Below are 20,603 nucleotides of genomic sequence, written 5' to 3'. Positions count from 1 at the left end.
GGTGTTCTTCTGGTCTCAATTTTATTCTATATTTTGTGAATATTCATTATCAATCTATCGAAATTTGAAATTCTTTGTTTTATTCTGATTCATAGTTTCAGATTGAAGATTTGGTGTTGAAATTAAAGTGAACATAACCTACATATTATTTGGACGATTTGTGACAAAATCAGGAAATTGAAGAAGTTTTGGGCAATGGCCTGTTTTTTCTTTTCCGACTATTGTATTGTTCGCTCTATCTAATAAATAAAATAAATAAATAATAAATAAATATGTCGGAGATTTTCATTAAGGTGCAAGTTGGTTTCAACAACATACGTTTGCCCAAGTGTCGTTACATCAAGGTCATCGAGTAATGGTAAAAGTATTTGAGAAGTAACCAAATTATATAAATAATATATATGCCATAGCTTAGAATAACCAATCTATCATAATACTTAATATATAGTATTGATTCTCTGATCATAGTATGTTAGTCAATCATCCGTTCTATTATTTCTTCTCTGATCGATCCTTTCGGCAGCTTCTGAAAGTTCAAACGATTATGGTCACTTCCAATCAATCAAATGATTTTTATTTTTTGAAAAGCAACATATTGAAATACTAGCAGTTAACCCGTGCTCCGCAAGGGTCTAATTGAAAACTTGACTAACGGGAACTTTGAAGAATTTGAGATAGGCCTATAACCATACTCGGTTAATTAAGAATCTATATGCAAAATTCCAAGTTAATCAGTCAAGTAGTTCAGACGTGATGATGCGTCAAACATAATTTTCCTATCCCGTACGTGTATAAGCCAGTTCTTCCCTTTATTATACTATTATAGATTATAGATTTATCTCCATGTACATTGTCTTTCTTTCAAATAATTCCTTTCTACAATTTTTCCTGGTCATGTATTGTAAGCATGTACAGTATGTACTTTCATAGCAATATTGGCAGTTATATTAATCAAGTTGAACTATAATATTCAAAGATGTATGTTTTACGTTATTCTTCCTCTTCCTATCATTTTATGATGTACTTATTTTGAGAATAAAAATCAATAATGAAGAATAAAGTTTCAAAGGCAGTCTAAAAATTTATCTTCTTTCTCACCTTGTATTTCGTAATATTTGTTAGGTTGAAATATGTTGTCTGCTCCTCTGTTTAGTTTAATCTTTTCGTTCAAATCTTTTCCCAAAAATCTAGTTTCTCCAGGAAAGGCATCTTTTATAGCTTTCAAAGTGGAACTGAAAATTGCAAAAAAATGTAGACTTTATTGAAAGTGAATATTCTTATGATAGCTTTAACCAGGGGTGCCCACAAGTGGTGGAGGGGGGGCATGGCGCAACTTGCGCCATCAAAATTTTTTTGGGGGGGCTACTATTGATAATATTTTGTATGCAGGAATTTTAATAATTTTAAGACTATATGAGTTTGAAGGTAAATCTTTGAGAAAAATAAATGATAACTTCATCATCCACTATTATTCTGATTTCCTTATTTGCTTAATTTCAATTTTTAATGGTCCTGTGTTTGAGTTTCCTTGCTGTTACAACCTGATTTTCTTGAAAGCACAATCATAAGTTGAATTGTAATGTACATTTTAATCTGATAATTATTTTAATTTCGAAGGCGTTTCATGATGATACTAATGTCTCTGAAATGGGAATGCAATTATAAACAACATCGCAAACTCTAGTGAATTTGACAGATGAAAAACTTCTCTTCTCAAAAATTTGTGAAAAATATCAAATGAAGCCAATTTCAATCTTTCAAATTTACACCCTATTTACCACATAGAAATCAAGTAATTATAGTAATGCTTCATTACTTTTTTCTGTTTTGTATAATAGTCCAGTCAAATGGTTGTTTTTCAGGAAACAGCCTAAAGAATTTTCCGTGACGGTTCTATATGTATTTTGGGGCGCTGAATTCTAATCTGAAATTTGCTAACACGCCAGAGGGCGGCTTCACCCCCAAAATTCCCTCCAAAAAAAAACAAAATTTCGAACTTTTTCAAGTTTTCCATTTAATCTTGAGAACCTTTAACTTTTCGAGAAAAAGTATTCTCTAAAATATTAAAGATAATAAAATTTCCAATGAATTGAGTGGTCGCGAAGGACTCTACGATTTTTGATTCCGGAGCTAAGAGTTTTCAAAAAGGGGTATTTTTTAAGGGGTTTTCAAAATTATGCAAACCTACCACTTCTACCCTATACGACTAGGATCTTTTTCTAGTAATGATAGAAAGCCACACATAACGTAAATTAACAATATTAATTCTGAACAGAATTTCTAAGGTACCTATTTTTGAATTTAGTAGTGGTGGGAGGGGGAATACACCCAAAAATAGAAAATCATGTCCTACAGTCAAAATTCAAATTCTCATTATAATACCTTTTCATGGCCTTCCTAACAAAAAAGAAACAAATTTCGGCTGAAATCACCTTATGAGGGTTATGTTCTATGAGAATCACTCGTTAGATTTCAGTATTTCCTAGTGGGGGGCACACATAAGGATACGTCCAGGATCAAAACTTTAAGCACTTATAACTTTTGACTGAATGATCACATCTCCTCGTACTACAGCTCGTCAAGGCGGTTGAAAATCATGTATCATATATCACTAAAATTTGTTAAAAAAATAGGAAATTCATCCTTTAGTGTACTTTAGCCCATATTTCAATGCATAGAAAAATGACCGATTTCTATATTCAAAACTGTGTGTCTCGGTAACTCAAAATGATACTACTTGGTCTTGATTTGAAGAAAAGAGTCTTCTCTTTTATGTGAGGTGAATAATTTTTGTAAAAGTATAATCGTGAAGTAAGATACGTTTGTTTCAAAAAATCAAAAAATTTGTTTTTCGATATAAACAGTGATGCAAGATCATGAAATTTTCTCTCGTTTAAGACCAATCGCAAGTTTCTATCATGTATTGTACTCATTTTAGAGACTCTTTAATAACAGTAAAATCGCAAGAAGAATGAGAAAATAAAGATCATCATTCAATTGGCTGTAACTTTTGAACGGTATTGAAAACAGAAGTATAATCCATAGGAGTGAAAAGAGGAGAAAAATTTATCACAACCTCGACTACTTTTTGGATTTTTTATCTGAAGTGTTCCACAAGATACGCAACGTTGCATATGCGAGACTGTGAAAATGGGGGAAATATCACAAATTTCTCGCACATACAAAGTTGCATATCTTGTGGAACACTCCAGATAAAAAATCCAAAAGGTAGTCCTGCGCGACCACTCAATTCATTGGAAATTTTATTATCTTTTTTATTATATAGAGAATGCTTTTTCTCAAAAAATTCAAGGTTCTCGAGATTGAATGGAAAACTTAAAAAAAGACCTCTGGCGTGTCAGCAAATTTCAGATTAGAATTCAGCGCCCCAAAATGCATATAGAACTATCGAAAAAACGCTTTCGGGGCTGTTTCCTGAAAAACGACCATTTCACTGGACTATAAGTTGTTATCCTATTATATTAAGCGAGCAATTTCTGTATATATCTGTTTATATTTTTCTATTTTCATATCTGGTTATCTGGCTATCTGGTTGTATGGTTATATTTATGTTCAACGGATCTCGGAAACGGCTCTAACGATTTTCACGAAATTCGGAATATAGTAGGTTTATGATATCAAAGTTCGATTGCACTAAGTCTCATCCCTGAGAAAACTCCCTGAAGGACATGAAAAGGATGATTCATTCTTGGAAAAGCAGATGATGATTTCGTCGTATGTCGATAACAGAAGATGCGTGTGCCTGTGTGGGAGATCAGCTGTGTAATCAATTAGCTTACCGTATCTCGCGAGATATCTAGAAATTTTAATTGACTCGATCAAAATACAGTAATCTGATTTGTTGACATGAGATGGTATAGGCTATATCATAATATTCAAATTTAATCATTATTTTACAGTTCTAAGTGATTAGTGAGTGTTCTTCTGGTCTCAATTTTATTCTATATTTTGTGAATATTCATTATCAATCTATCGAAATTTGAAATTCTTTGTTTTATTCTGATTCATAGTTTCAGATTGAAGATTTGGTGTTGAAATTAAAGTGAACATAACCTACATATTATTTGGACGATTTGTGACAAAATCAGGAAATTGAAGAAGTTTTGGGCAATGGCCTGTTTTTTCTTTTCCGACTATTGTATTGTTCGCTCTATCTAATAAATAAATAAATAAATAATAAATAAATATGTCGGAGATTTTCATTAAGGTGCAAGTTGGTTTCAACAACATACGTTTGCCCAAGTGTCGTTACATCAAGGTCATCGAGTAATGGTAAAAGTATTTGAGAAGTAACCAAATTATATAAATAATATATATGCCATAGCTTAGAATAACCAATCTATCATAACACTTAATATATAGTATTGATTCTCTGATCATAGTATGTTAGTCACTCATCCGTTTTATTATTTCTACTCTCATCGATCCTTTCGGCAGCTTCTGAAAGTTCAAACGATTATGGTCACTTCCTATCAATCAAATAATTTTTATTCATAAAATATACGAGTACATTGAATAATTGTCAATTTACATGTATATGAAGAACGAAAGACATTAAAAGAGCAATACAGTCAATGCAAATTTACACAAAATCACCAGCACTGAACAAATTCTTGAAAGGGGGACAAAATAATGCAATCCCACTATAGCGAGGTCCACGTTTTAATGGCAGTGGAGAAGGATAGGAAGAATTTGTTGTTTCATTGTTGCCGATCCTCTGTCTTGTCAATGCCTTCTATAGACGGTAGCTGATACAGGTTTATTGATGTAACTGTTCATTCTCGTTTTAAATGATCAATTATATTTTATTAAGCAACAAATAAATTATATTTCATAATGAATTCACATAATAAAAATGGAATATCAACAACTGTTCATTCTCGTTCAAAATAATCAATTATATTCCATAAGGCAAGAAATTATACTTTTTAATAATTCCATAATTGATTTTCATAATTAAGATAGAATGTTTTGTTAATTTTTTATCAATTCTACATTGTTAAAAGAAGATCTGGTAACAGAACAAAGTGAGAAAGAGATAAAGCTATCTGCTTTGTTGAATGATAGACAAGGATAGCAATACCATTATAACGTGGACCTCACAATAGATACGGTACTCTTTCAGATTAGCTTTACAAGTTTTTTCATCTAGTGTGGATTTTGATTCACTGGCCAACATATTGAAATACTAGCAGGTAACCCGTGCTCCGCAAGGATCTGATTGAAAACTTGACTAACTGGAACTTTGAAGAATTTGAAATAGGCCTATAACCATACTCGGTTGGTTAAGAATCTATATGCAAAATTCCAAGTTAATCAGTCAAGTAGTTCAGACGTGATGATGCGTCAAACATAATTTTCCTATCCCGTACGTGTATAAGCCAGTTCTTCCCTTTATTATACTATTATAGATTATAGATTTATCTCCATGTACATTGTCTTTCTTTCAAATAATTCCTTTCTACAATTTTTCCTGGTCGTGTATTGTAAGCATGTACGGTATGTACTTTCATAGCAATATTGGCAGTTATATTAATCAAGTTGAACTATAATATTCAAAGATATATGTACCTTATTCTTCCTCTCTCTCTCTCTCTCTTTCTTATAATGTACTTAATGTAAGAATAAAAATAAAAAATGAAGAATGAAGCTTCAAAGGCAGTTTGAAAAGTTATCTTATTTCTCACCTTGTAGTTTGTAGTATTTATCAGGATAAAATATGTTGCCTGTTCCTCCGTTTGATTTAAACTTTTTGTTCAAATCTCTTCCCAAAACACTAGATTGTTCAGGAAAGGCATCTTTTATAGCTTTCAAAGTGGAACTGAAAATTGCAAAAAATGTAGACTTATTTATTAAAAGTGGATATTCTTATGATAGCTTTAACTGAGTGTTTATAAATATTATATAACCTATCATTATCATGATATCAGGGTTTCAACTCCATAGTAAGGCCCACTCTATAGAAGTCCAAACCAAACTGGAATACAAAATAAAATATTCCCTACATAATTATCATGATCTTGGTGATGGATATGACTATCATGATCCTGGAAATGATTATGATTATCATGATCCTGGTGATGAATATGATTATCATGATACTGGAAATGATTACAATGATCATAATCCTAGTGATGGTTATGATTATCATGATCCTGGTGATGATTATGATTATGATGGTCTTGGGGATGATTATAATTATTATGATCATGGTGATGATTATGATTATGATGGTCTTGGTGATTAATATGATTATCATGATCCTGGTGATGATTATTATTATGGTATAGCTTATCATTATAATAATTATTATGATACAGGTGATGATTATGATGATTATCATGATACTGGTGATGATTATGATTATTATGGTCTAGCTAATGATTACAATTATTTTGATCGTGGTGATTATCATGGTTTAGTCAATGATTATAATAATTATTATGATCCCAGTGATTATTATGATTATGATGATGTTGGTGATGATATAAATGTGTAATAAAATTATATTTTCTAGATATTACGTCTGCTTGCTTTTGTCTTCCATGTATTTGATGAACGTGTTTCTATTTAATTTCCCACTGTGTTTTCCAACCAGACTGGTAATTTTTTTCCTGGCGCTTTCTGCAAAATACCGAGGATGATAAATATTATTATCGTGGAACATTCTGAGGGGCTGGCTTCCAAGCTCAAGATTCAGCTAAGTTCTACATTTTCAACAGCTGGAGTCAAAAAATTGGATTTTCAAAATAGGGCCTAGTTGCAGTTTCTATTATTATCTTTATTCCCTCAATCCTATAATTGGAAACGTTTTCCTTGACGAAATGGAACATTTCTAAATAATTCAAAATAGCTGAAACTCAACACTATTTTCTCTTCATTTTATTTTGTGTTCAATTTTCTAGATTTTTGAAATTTAATAAAAACGTGGACAGCAACTGTGCCCCGTTTTGGACTCCAGTTTTGGACTCCCAATTTTCTGACTCCAGCTGTTCACAGTCTAGAACTTAGCTAGATCCCGAGTTCGGGAACTGGCCCTGAGTGGGGTTTCACACCAAAGCTGGGCTGGGTTGGGTTGTCTTCTTTGGGAGACAGCTAATACCGGTATTATATCTGTCATGTATCATTAACTGTTCATTTTTCTTGGTAAAAATAATCAATTCCCAGTAGCCTATATTGTATTCATTGAAAAAATATTTTTCAATTTTTCAATAATGAACTTTCAGAATAAATTGAGATCAAATATTGTGTTAATATCATTTATATTTCTGCATTTTTATGACACAAATTGAATTTTGTGACGAATGGAGAATTGTCATTTAGTATATAATTTAGCAAAGTCTCTTTATTTTAGAGGAAAAATTGGGTTGACAATCGGATGTATTTTGTTAAACTTGGAGTTGAGTGTGTACATCATCATCGTCGACAACCCCTGGAATTATCATCAGTGGATTCATCTGAACCAGAAATTTGCAGATTTTGTTTACTGGTTTGAGTGTTCTGTTATCTAACATGCAGTCAGCAGCAGTCGTGCCAGAGTGGCCGCTTCTTGTAATTTCTGGCGAGAAAGATTGTTTACCGGCCCAATCCATTATAGTATTTAGCAGTATTGTCATCATGGTTACACCCTTAGCATCAAGATCATCTGAATCGTACCCTGTCACATGATCAGTGGCGTGATCATCTCCTGAGACTCCTATTGGACGGTAATCTCTTTTCCCCTTGCCTTCCATTTCTCCACGGACCCTGCTCTGCGAGGAGTTGACCAGGGGTCGAGCAGTTGTTCAGCGATCGAGTTTGTGTAAGGCTGCTTTCCGTGTGGCGTCCCCAAATATGGTTTTCTAGAGGGATAATATTCTATTCTCTATTTTATTTAATAGAATATTGTGAGTTGAATTACTGACTATTTGAAGGTGGATTTTCCTGGGGGGATTTTCATTCCTTGTAGATTTTATTTATAGTGCAGTTGTTCGGTAGTTGAGCGTGTGAGTGGGTCGCGAATCTCCTCTCCTTATGGCGTTCCTGGTGCTAGTTTATTACTAAGGGAATTATTCTATTTAGAATATTGTAGGACGAGTTCCAGACAACTCGAAGTTAGATCTTCCTTGGGGATTTTCTTTCTTGTTAGTTACTTCTCCCAAACTTGTATCACTGGGGGTGAACGAGTTATCCTTGGTTTAGAAACCTGTTGGGATCTTAAGTTTGTGCTACAAACAGTTAAGTGGGGAATTTAACTAGGCTCTTGTAGCGGGTTATTTTAGAGTGCTCAATTTGCAAGTCTCTACTCTGTCGCTCCACGACATTTTCAATTATAATACGGGAATTGAGAATCGGTTTGTTATTCTCCGTAACAGTACCCATGTCGATTCAGGTAATTGTATGTCAGGACTGGTAGTCTGTATGTTTTTCCTTCTCTGTAGTAAGGTGGCCTTAAATTTGAAGAGTAATTTTTCTCATATGAATTTTCATTCTTGTAGGGAAATCCCTATCCTTTTTAAGAATAGTTTTTCTCAATTAATTTTTATTCTTGTGGGGAAATCCCTGTCCTTTTTGAGAATAGTTTTCTCGATTAATTTTTATCCTTGTAGACAAATTATTATCATTTTTAGTAAATTTTCCTTGCTTGGTTTTCATACAATAGAGTGGCCCTGTATTTTAACTTTGCTCAGCAGTTTCGGACTAGCTATAATTCCTAGTAGGGATATTCCAATCCTTTTCCTAGAGAACTCAGGTGCAGCTTGAGCTCGTCCTTGTCGAAGTCATTGAACTGTGACGTCCTTTCTCTTTCTCTCTTTTTTTTCCCTATTCTAAAATCCTCCCAGCTCTCAGGTACAGCTTAAGAACTTCCCGGTCGAAGTCATCAGACTGCGACAAGCTTCCTCTTACTCTCTCCTAATTTTTCCTGTTCTAAAATCCTTCCCGAACTCAGTTCCAGACTCGAGATCGACCCCGTCGCGGTCTCAGACCCACGAAAAGTGTAGGAAAACCCTGTTTAGATCAGGATCTCAGTTTCAGATTAGAGATCGTCATAGTCGCGGTTTTTCAGACCCGCAAATCCTTTCTAAAATTCCTAAAAACCTGTCTCCTTTAATAGCAAATATTATTTGCTGGTTTTCCCTGTGGAAAATTCACAAATTTTCCCGTGATCTCAGTTGCAAATTAGAGATCGATTTTTTTGTAGTCCTTAGACTGGCAATTGCTTGGAGAAGCCCATTAAATTATTTTCCTGAATTAGGAGTCTCTGACTCGATATTTTCCTTGTGGGAAATCCTTTCCCACCCTGACAATGACAGACGGTTGTCTTCCCGATATTATTCTACAGACTGTGTCTGTGAAAACCTTTTCTATCCTCTTATAATGGTCGAAATACTGACTATTGATTTGAAGGTGTTTCGGACGATTGAGAGTGATTCCCATTCCCTTAAGGGCTGTTACAGATTAGCCCTCAATAACCGTCGCACAGTTGCTAGACTAGCGCGGAAATCCTGTTTAGCAGTTTCAGAATTGCTGAAAATCCTTTCGCAGCTACAGGCTCGTGATTCAGAAATCCTACAACTAAAACCCTATATACTGAATCTTAAATATCCCATATTGAAAACTTATATACCATATTGGGCTAGCAGGATCAATTTGATGATTGATACAGCGCAATTGTCAGATTGCAGATTAATGAACAAACATATGTATAATAATCTTATTATTGATTCTCTGTTCCCTTTACCCCATACCGTATACCTCATACCCTGCACCCTATTCTCTATGGCTTACACCCTATACCGTGCCCCATTCAACTATATCTCAAATACTACTAACGACTCCATAGTTCCGCCACACCTTTACTCCATAACCCTCACCTTAAATCCTGTAATAAAACCTCTTTCCGGGCTCGCAGATCCAGTCCGCCCGCCGTCAGCTCGCAGTTGGTTCAGATTGTGTACTACCTTTACAAATATAATTATTTGTATAATAGTTATTAAGAAATAATATGTCGACGTTGCGGAGCTAGAACAGGATAGGACTATCTGCTTTTCGAATGATAGACAAGGGTAGCAACACTTGAATAATGCTGTCATTCATTATAACGAGGACCTCACTAAAAGACAATCTAACAATTTTTTTTCCTTTTAAGATAATAATGTGATGCAAAGATATATTTTTCAAGGAACTCGAACCATTCCGTTATTTCTTGTGCACTTACCATCAAATTGTCCGGCATACTCAGACTTTTCAAAGAATCTTTTCAGATCAGTGTGTGTTATAAATCCTTTTCCATTAGTGTCAATTAGTTTGAAAAACTCTGTGAATAAAATAAATTATATTCATTTTAATATGGTATCAATGAAAAATAAGCAGAAAATTATCGAATTTTCTACAAAGATGAATTTATTCATTAGCATGAGACCTCCATCCGAATTTCCATTCTCATAATATGATTAAAGTCTGTGAGATATTACTTTTAACATGAAGAGGAGAAACCCATTTCTCCTTCCACAGTTTGTAGCTTAGACAAAGACAGACATCCTGCGCACAATTGGATGCGCAGTGTCATTTTGCTTCATGTCCTTGTGATGAACACATCTCTGTAACATACTCAAACCAATATACCTGCTGACCAGTGAACGACTTGGAACATTGCCAGCAATAGCTGGAGGGGAGCTTTTTCACACAGACACAAAAGAAGGAGAATGCTGCCAGGTAGTGGGAGTGATTAGTGAAGGATAGAGCATCAGACCTCTCCATCTTCGAGAAAGAGCCCTGTTAAAAGTAATTTCTCACCGACTTTAGTTATGATTTTTCATCGTCAAAATTTGATGTTGTAATATTGAGAATTGGATAAATAAATAAAATCACAGCATGCTCAATACATTATTACCAGATGATACAGAACAGACATGCATAAGCAATCGAAATATTTTTCAAGCGATTCGGAAGGGCACAGGGCATGAGGCTCTCCGAAGGACCGATTGGGTTGATGCTTGGGAATTAGCTGATAATCAGCTGATTGGAGAGCTTCCTGCCCTGTGAAAACGCCACACATGTTCTCACGCTAATAAGAATTGAGCGTAATAGGTAGTAGAATTTAGACTGTGAGTGGAAAATAATGAAATAGCCTATGATTCACCTCATACAGTCAGCATATCTTAATACTTCTAGCAAACAGTGCTTCTCATTCTAGTACGGGCGGACATGTCATTCCGTGGTCATTTTTGAGTAACAGCCGTGGAAGCTGTCTCAATTTCTTCGTTGGGTCTAGCATAATAAGGATCATGATAATAAGTCGAAATCACAGGCAACACCTCGAAAACAAGATGACCGCCAAAATTTTCAGGGTTTTGCTATATCGCTTGTATTTCAATAACCGTTCAAGGTATTCAACCGTTTTTTTCAACGAAAATATTTTTAACATCTTCCTCTATAATTTATGTTAAAAAAAATTTTCCTCTCAAACGCATATTTTTTTAGTTATAATCATCAAAAGCCTGAGAAAACTTTTTTCCAAATTTGTTCAGAATTTATTCCATTATAACTTTTTTTGTGCAAGAGATACAGAGAAATTTTAAATCTATGAAATTTAGAACGTTTTTTCCAACTTTAGAACGATATATCTTCGTGCGCTGTACATCAAAAAATGAGTTCTCCAGCGCCCTCCAAAGAAAACCCTGCATGATTTCTGGTGCGTTTTCCCATATGCATGAGGTAACAAGCTACAACTATAAAATCGATTTTTCCATGACTACTTCAAGATAGAGACTTGTAAATGGTCTCAATCTCTTCGTTACAACAAGATGAATAAGAATATTGATGATGGAAACAACGACAATATTCCACATCATTGATAAATACAAGATGGCGGTCATTATTGACAGAAATTTTTATATCGCTCGCTTGTTTTTCAGTTATTGTGAGAGATATCGGATTGGTTCTACCACCAGAGTGTTTAGTATTAACCAAAAAATAAAAAATGATGTTCGAAAGAATCATCTCATTTCGATCACTCATTCCATTTCCAACTTCAAAAACTTGAAACATACATTTTTCGGGGGCAATATCACTTTACATCCTTTATATGTATTCGCAGTAGACAGACATTAGTATTATTGGCACAGTGTTGTAGAATATTTCCAAAGCTTCAAAATGACATCTAGTTGGAGGCTGTAAGTCCATATTTCATGGCTGGAGCGTCATCGGAAAAAGAGTAATAAGTACTGTTTGCAGCGGATCACACGCTTTTTCCACCAAATGCCAATCCCAACAATTAGAAAATCGTGTCACTCATGACTCTTTGAAGGTACAGACTTGTGAATGGTATCAAACTCTTTGTAATGATGTGTAGAAAGAGATTATCCATGATGGCGATCTCAAAAATGTTTGTCATCATGAAGAAAACGAGATGGCGGCCAAAATATGTCGATTTTCAAGAAATCGTCTGTAATTCTAATAATGTCGAGGATATCGGATCAATTAAGCCATCGGGAAGCTTCAAATTAATTATACTACAATATTCGAAAGATTTATCCAATTCCACGAGCTCTTACTATGGTAAATATAGCTTCAAACTCTTGAAATCATATTTTTGGCCGCCATCTTGATTTTTTCCATGATGAAAAACATTTTTGAGATTGCCATCATAGATAATCTATTCTGGTTTTTATTCTGTTTTATCCGTCAAAATTTAAAATTCTTAGTTTTCGTTGTTTTTTTAGTGAAAATGGACTAAATTTTAGGAAAGTGAAACCATAACCCTATTTCGGACATTTAAAATGTTATCTAAATTTAGGAGAGAAATAGTACAAGGAGTATCCTTAGTTTCTCTCTCCCAATCAGTGCTACTTTGTAAAAATTATAAATAAATAAATTATATTCCCACACATCTTTACAAAGAGATTGATACCATTTTCATGGGTGTACCTTCAAGGGGTCATGAGCTACATGGTTTTCTAATTGTGCAGGTTTGGCATATGGTGAAAAATAGTTATTTGTATATCTAGAGTGAAAAGTAAGACTTTTTCTCCCTGTGGGAAAAAGTTTGAAGCCCGAGGCGAAGCCGAGGGCAGCAATTTTCCTGAGGGAGAAAAAGTATTTTTCGCTCGTGATGTACACAACATTTTTCCTCCATCTACATTTTTTTATAGAAACTGCAAATAAAATCATTCTAATAACTTACGTATTGGTGACAATGATTCCTAACAAATAACCTGAATCTAAAACCTAAAAACCAGTCGACTGATTGGCACTGCCGATTGCACTATCTATCGGCAAAAGTTGTAACAATTATATCAGCTGAGCAGCTACCAAAAATGGCTGACTCCAGATCACGCAGTTCAGATTTGAATTGCAGATCAAAAATATTTGTTGGCTGGTATTTTGAATAGAATAAAATATTTTTAAAATTGTACAAATTTTTATCGTCTACTAATATTAAGAATATAATAATTATCATACAAACATATAGTTCATGAGTTAATCAAATTTCTGGTTGTGGTATTGAATTCAGTTGACTCAATGACAGACACCTCTATTATGCTTTCTCATCTGAGCTTAGACCTTCTAACCTATTACAATGTAAGTTTCAAAATAGAGATGCTCCCATGTTATTCAAATGGAATCACTTTTACTCCCTAGGGAGTTTTTCTGTTTTTTACTACCGAGAGCGAAAAAGTGACACTTTAGTATTAGGTTTCAGGGAGTAAAGTGAGTACTTTAGACAGTAGGTGGAGGAAAAGAGTATTTTCCGCTGCAAACAGTAGTTTTTTCTCTTTTCCAAAAAAAAAAAACGGTTGAATACCTTGAATGGTTATTGAAATACAAGCGATATAGCAAAACCCTGATAATTTTGGCAGCCATCTTGTTTCCGAGGTGTTCACCTGTGATTTCGACTTATCATCATCATCAAGATCCTTATTATGCTAGACCTAATGAAGAAATTGAGACATCTTCCACGGCTGTTACTCAAAAATGACCACGGAGTGCCTTATTCATGACATTTGCGCCCATACTATTCAACCAATAATAAAACTTCTGTATTCTTGCTTACCTGTCCAGCCTTTTACATCATCAGAGAACTGAAAAATGGAAATGTTTTCAATTTAATAAATTATTGTTATAAATATTCTATGAATCACTGTTATTTCGATAATAATTCTGAATTTTTTCAATAGTAGTTCTGTGAACAGTAGACCTCACACAGTTTTCATCCACAAGTATCTGGTGTCACCTGTTCACCGGCTTCTCCAGACATCTGTGTAATGCATGCAATGAATAATCCACTTGTCAGCTGATTGATTATGAATAATTCTATAGTCTGATTAATCCTATCTCCGGTGTGGATGATAAAATAAATATATATAGTGATATCGGAGTATGGAGCAAATCCCTTTTCCTCTCATATTATCCTTAAAATGCAAAATTTAAAAAACCTTGTTTATACATCATTGGAAGAATATATGTTCAACATTTGAAGTAAATTGATTTACCTTTAGTCAAAAGTAAGAACTCGCAAACGCTCGTTCAATTATTATAGTGGCTTATACAATAGATAAATAATGAGATTCATTGTTGCACTTACTGGTGTAATTATAGCAGAAGCACTCCTTGATAGGAAGAAGCTCATCAGAGCCATGCAAATCAGGTGATTCATTTTTTATAGGAGCCCTCGAAAGTCTGTGATGGAAAACAATAAACATGTATTTATTTACAGATGGAATTAAATAGAGAATGCATTTATTCAAATGCTAATTAATAAATAATTATTATTCAACGAAAAACCCCAAATAAATGCTGCATATCAGAGGTCTTCGGGGTGATATGCAGCATTTATTTGGGGTTTTTCGTTGAATAATAATTATTTATTTATTTATAAAGGTGCTTACAGAACTATATGTGTCACGATAACACACGGCATAGCTGTTCTCCTATCTTTCTTCACTGCCATTATAATGTGGATCTCATTTGTGGAAATGAACTCACAGTTAATGGTTTTACGTCAAGTGAAAATACGAGGGCTATTCAGAAAGTAGATTACGTTTTTATATAGTGGCAGCGGGTGGGGCGAGCGCGGCCTTTTTTGTGTCTGGGCGTTCCGCAGGTCAGTCGGCATCCAGCTGTGCTAGAGAGAGGTTGGTCGCGCTGCTGGTTTCGTCACAATAGCCTTTTGAAATGTGGGCTGCAATCAAAACTGCAGTTGTGAGGTTGCAATCAGTTAAAAGGTTTTTGTTAGCAAAAAACCATAAACCAATTGAAATTTATCAGCAAGTTTGTGAAGTCTATGGAAACAATGTAATCAGTGAAGGTGGAGTTCACAGGCTTTGCCTTTGTGGAGAGTTTTCATTAAGTTTTTTAAAATATAATGTTGTATTTTCTGGAGCTACGATATAATAACAACTAGATTCAGTTATAATGATTAATTTTTTAGTTCAACTGTAAGTTTTATTTATGATTGTTTGGTTGAAGATGTAACGTTGTTGTATAATATGAATATTTGTACCCTGAAATCATGATAATAAAAACCAATTTGATTTGATTTGATTTGAGTTCGCCAATGGTGCATTAGATGCCAATGGTGCCTTAGATTTAAAAATGGATGAAGTAATGTTCATGACGAAGAGAAGAATGGCAGACTGAGCATTGTGAGTGATGAGCTGGTTGCAAATGTCAATGAAAAAAGTGGGAGATTTTCCCTCATCCACCCTACAGTCCGCATCATCGTGCTACACTACATTCTTCTCGGCTCGTCAAGGCGGTCCAAAATCATGCATCATAAGTCAAATTTGGTCGAAAAGTGGAAGATTTATTGTTGAGTGTACTGATGACCTTATTTCAATACACAAAAAGTGGCCAAGTAGAGGAGAATGAAGTGTAGTACGATGAAATCTGAGCATTGTGTCAGAAGTTATAAGTGTTTGAAATTTTGATCGATGAGGTGTCCTTAAGCGCGCCTCTCCACTAGGAATACTGAAATGAAGTGCATCTAATGGGTGATTTTCATAGAACATAATCAGTTGAACTTATGTCATTGTGCGAAATATCAATGTGAAGACTATGTAGTTGGTGATGATGGTTGAAGCTGAAAATTTGGTGTTTTTCACAATACATGGAGCATTGATGTCAGGTGTACCTGAAAATCTTTATGAGATAGAGCGCTCTACCTGATCTCAGATTGCAGAGCACAAAAATACGCCCAGAGAGATTTTGAATTATACAACTAAATGGTAACAATTGGAAGATATTGTTGATCAAAAACTAAAATTCATCAAAATTGATTTTTTCTTCAAATTTCACTCATTTTTGAAAAATCATAAGTCAGTACTCATTGGAGAGATTTCGAATCTATCTCATTCGAGATAGAGAGTTTCGAATGATCTCATTCCATTCCGAATTTCATGTTCTAAAAAAAGGCGGGAGCAAATTTTTCTGTCCGATCACGAGATTTGGTAGAAATAGCTGAAAACTGGAAAATGAGCCGAAAATACGAGGTTTTTGGGCCACTCTGTATCTAGCACGAGGAAATTTTGCATGAAGAAATTGGTTCTGGACTTCTCTTATGTACCCAAATGATATATTAAAAAATCAGAACTACAATATAAATTGCATGCACCAATGTAAATAGTGACTGGATTACAAAGATATTAACAAAATGTTAAACAACTTAATCCTTATATAGATTCCATTTGATTGAACATAACTTATCATACACATGATGAACATATGTGTTTGTCAAGTTCCGTTCAATCTAATAGAATCTATAAGAATTAAGTTATTAACATTTTGTTATAGACAAAGTTATCAATAAAATGTTCATTTTTCCGTCCTTATAGATTCAATAAGATTCAACATAACTTATTAGCATACAAATGACGTGTATATGTGTTTGTCAAGCTTTGTTCAATCTAATGGAATCTTAGGAGGGAAAAATGAACATTATGTTGATAACTTTGATGTAAACGCTGCTTAAGAACAATTTATGACGAAATGAAAATAGCCAATAAATAGCAATATGTCTACTCACAATAGGACGGAGATGATGTAGCAGTGAAACCGCTGAAGACTGCAAATCGACAGACAAAGGACGGTCCTCTCAACTTCTGCTAAGGACAACAGGATGTCACCACCTCGACTCTATTACTTGCAAAGTCTATAAAAACCTTATCTATAGACCTTGATCACTTGAGATGATTTCCAACTTCAAGATCCGTCCTACCCGACTTGTTCGTTTCAAACATTGACGCAGTCTGTTGTGCTCGAAAATGAATTCAAAATTAGCCAAACTAAATTCAGTGTCATGAAATGATCGAGAAACGTTCCTCTCAAGTCATTGTGTTGTTTTTGAAAGTTGAGAAAAATGAGTTCTATCTGTAGTTAAATACAAAACAATATTATTTTGATAAAATTTCTGAATTTAATTATTTTTTCTCATGTACAATTTATAGGAATTTAATTTTTTGATTTCCTATCTTGATATTGATTAAATGAAACTAGATGAATGATGGAATATTTATTATGTTGGAATAAAAAATCTAATGTGGCGCACTCACACAACTTTCCTTGCCGTTATGAAAATCGATCACCTCTAGCGTCAGGTTAATTAGCGTTCCGTTAATTATTAGGAGATGAGATATCGTGTACACAGACGCACATACACTCATACACACACACACATACAGACCAATACCCAAAAACCACTTTTTTGGACTCAGGGAACCTTGTAACGTATAGAAATTTAGAAATTGGGGTACATTAATTTTTTTCGGAAAGCAATACTTTTCTTACCTATGGTAATAGGGCAAGGAAAGTGATGAAACGTATAGGAAACATGAAATTAGGGTACTTTAATTTTTTTCGGAAAGCAATACATTCCTTACCTATGGTAATAGGGCAAGGAAAGTAAAAATTGGACTCTGGATAAAATATTGAAATGAACTGTTACAAGTGATAAACAAACTATGCCGGTTGAAAACATCACAGGTGGCAATCATATGATTGGCCACATTACCCCCCCCCCACGGGGCAGACGATTTGGCCATCCGAAACTTTAAAGCCCACTTTTTCCTGGAACAGGGTGGGAGGGCTGAGGTGAGTCGTCTTGAAGGTTGTGTAAGAAACGGTCGAGGTTTTTCTGTAGATACATCACAGAGCACAGTGAGTGGTGATTCAGGAATGAGTTCACGTTTCAATGAGAGAGAAGAATTCTCTGGTGTTATCTTCTGAAGTTGGGTACCTTTGACATATTGTATATCCATCGAAAACTCAGAGATGAATGATAATTGGTTGAGTTGAATTGGCGGAAGTTGATTGTTTGATTGTTGATTGGTTGATTAGTTGATTGTTGATTGGTTGAGTTTGTGGAGTTGATTGGTTGGTAAGCATAGACTAGAGGCTTGTGGTCTGTGCAGATAGTGAAGGGGCACACTTTCGAGTGCAATGTTAATGTTTCCAGATTTTATTGTTTCTATATAAGTATGAGTTGTAACTGACATATTATTTATAAATTCTCAAATATTATATTTTCACAATTTTAAAAATTTATCTAGTCTTACTTTGTAAATGAATGTTAAAATTTGAATTTATGTGACTATTGTCTATGCTTACCATTGTTTAACCATTACAAGTAATAGATTGAATTGAATTATGGTTGATTAAAAACTAAAAATGCCACTTAATTCTATGATCTGCAACTTTTCAGAATTGGAGACTTTTGATTCCACTGTTTTTTGGTTCATCCAACTTCAATTCCATCTGTGATATTAACTTATTTTTTCAATGATTTAGACTATATTATATAAATATTGTAGTAACATTTGTAATGTATTTATGATGTGATGTTTATGACTTGTGTTAATATTGTATTACTATATACGATGGTTAACATGAAAAATAAAATTGAATTGAATTGGATGTCTTTCTAAGAGGTGGCGAAAATGCTGTACCGCTACAAATACAGCAAGTAGCTAGCGATAGTATAATGGCCAGCAGCTTTCTTCCAGAGATAATTTTTTTGAAAAGAAAGCAAGAGGTTGCCATAGTATACTGGCCAGCAACTTTCTTTCAAAGATAATTTTTTTGAAAAGAAAGCAAGAGGTTGCCATACGCCTTCAACCAGTTGTAAACATCCTCCAACTGAGTGGTTAGAAGCATCAGTAAATGAACCAAGAAGTTCTTTGCATCCTATTTGCATTCAAGTTGTGCATAAAAGTTGCATTCAATGAGGCATATGCAATCATTTATAGTCTACACAGCTGCTGTTTTTTTAACAAGTTACATTGAATTGCATGCGTCATGGCATGCGATTTATTATCCACTGGACAGCTGATTCATGTCTATAGTCTGATTTTTACTCTAATATTGGCGTATGAAGGAGGCTCCTTCTTCCTTCTATATTATCCTTGAAATGCAAAATTTCAAAAAACCTAGTATACCGGTACGTCGACGCGCAATTTAAAAAAATATTTCTCAACTATTCTAAAATTATTTTTTTCCAATCAAGAATGTGATAATTACTCCAGCATTATCCAGTTCATTTTATTTTCGATCACCTATTGAATATGTTTTTATAATGTGAGAATATTTATACTGATGAGCACGCATCATAAAAAATATTGAAACCCTACCTTATAGAAATAGACACGGCCAGGCATGTGTGTAATGCATGCAATGAATAATCCACTTGTCAGCTGATTGATTATGAATCAATCTATATTTTATAGTCTGATTGATCATATCTTCAAAGTAGATGATATTATATAGTGATATCAGAGTATGGAGGAATTCCTTTTTTTCATATTATCCTTAAAATGCAAGAGTTGAAAAAACCTTGTGTATAAATCGACGCACAGTTGAAAAAGGAATATTCCTGCCAAATCTCTTTGAATTCTATCAACCCGTTTGGCCGTAATCGCATTACATACAGACAGACAAAAGAAAATCCGAGTTAAAACATAGACCTCACTACGTTCGATCAATTATATTTTTGAAAATCTTGTGTAATATATTTTTATTGGGTAGTTTACCTATTTTGACTCTCTTAAATTATGTTCATCATCTCTTATTTGCGCCCTCAAAAATTTGGCGCCCTGGGCAAATGCCCAGTCTGCCCATTTATAGCTCATGGCCTCATTGCGAACTGCTTGTTGATAATCACTCTTGAATAGGCTTACTTGAATTACAACATAGCAGTCTGTATTCAAAAGTGATTATTATTAAATAACATTTATACCCGCCAACTCTTATGTAGGCCTACACAAACTTATCCCGTGATAAATATCATATACAAAATGATAATTCCTATTGTAATCCGATTTATCATCATCACGATCCTTATTATGCTAGACCTAACGAAGAAATTGAGACATCTTCCACGGCTGCTACTCAAAAATGACCACGGAATGACATTTTTACGCCCGGACTATAATATAAACTGGAATAGTAATTATTGAACTTGTGGCGAATCATATGATTGCCACCTGTGATGTTTTCAACCGGCATAGTTTGTTAATCACTTGTAACAGTTTATTTCAATATTTTATCAAGAGTCCAATTTTGTCATTCCAACATTAAAAATATTTCATCATTCATCTAGTTTCATTTAA

The 20,603-nt window shown here is 34.2% G+C and overlaps 1 protein-coding gene across 2 annotated transcripts; it reads right to left on the bottom strand.

The window, feature by feature from the left end:
* Positions 1 to 258: 258 nt before the first annotated feature.
* On the bottom strand, positions 259 to 17,236 carry LOC111049129. Of its 2 annotated transcripts, none has more exons than XM_039425489.1 (7): positions 17,027 to 17,236; positions 14,588 to 14,682; positions 14,057 to 14,084; positions 10,220 to 10,318; positions 6,546 to 6,645; positions 1,099 to 1,232; positions 259 to 526 (listed from the first exon to the last, which is right to left on the bottom strand). In XM_039425489.1, exons 2-7 carry the CDS (start codon positions 14,657 to 14,659, stop codon positions 477 to 479), a joined length of 483 nt encoding a protein of 160 aa, XP_039281423.1. In that variant the 5' UTR covers positions 14,660 to 14,682; positions 17,027 to 17,236; the 3' UTR covers positions 259 to 476. The 2 variants fall into 2 exon arrangements, with proteins under 2 accessions (XP_039281423.1, XP_039281422.1); XM_039425488.1 differs by lacking the exons at positions 259 to 526; positions 1,099 to 1,232 and adding exons at positions 4,111 to 4,461; positions 5,709 to 5,842.
* Positions 17,237 to 20,603: the final 3,367 nt, after the last annotated feature.

Source organism: Nilaparvata lugens, chromosome 4 (genome assembly GCF_014356525.2).
Source record: "Nilaparvata lugens isolate BPH chromosome 4, ASM1435652v1, whole genome shotgun sequence".
NCBI classification, from domain to species: Eukaryota; Metazoa; Arthropoda; class Insecta; order Hemiptera; family Delphacidae; genus Nilaparvata; species Nilaparvata lugens.
This window is presented reverse-complemented; position numbering and strand designations above follow the sequence as displayed.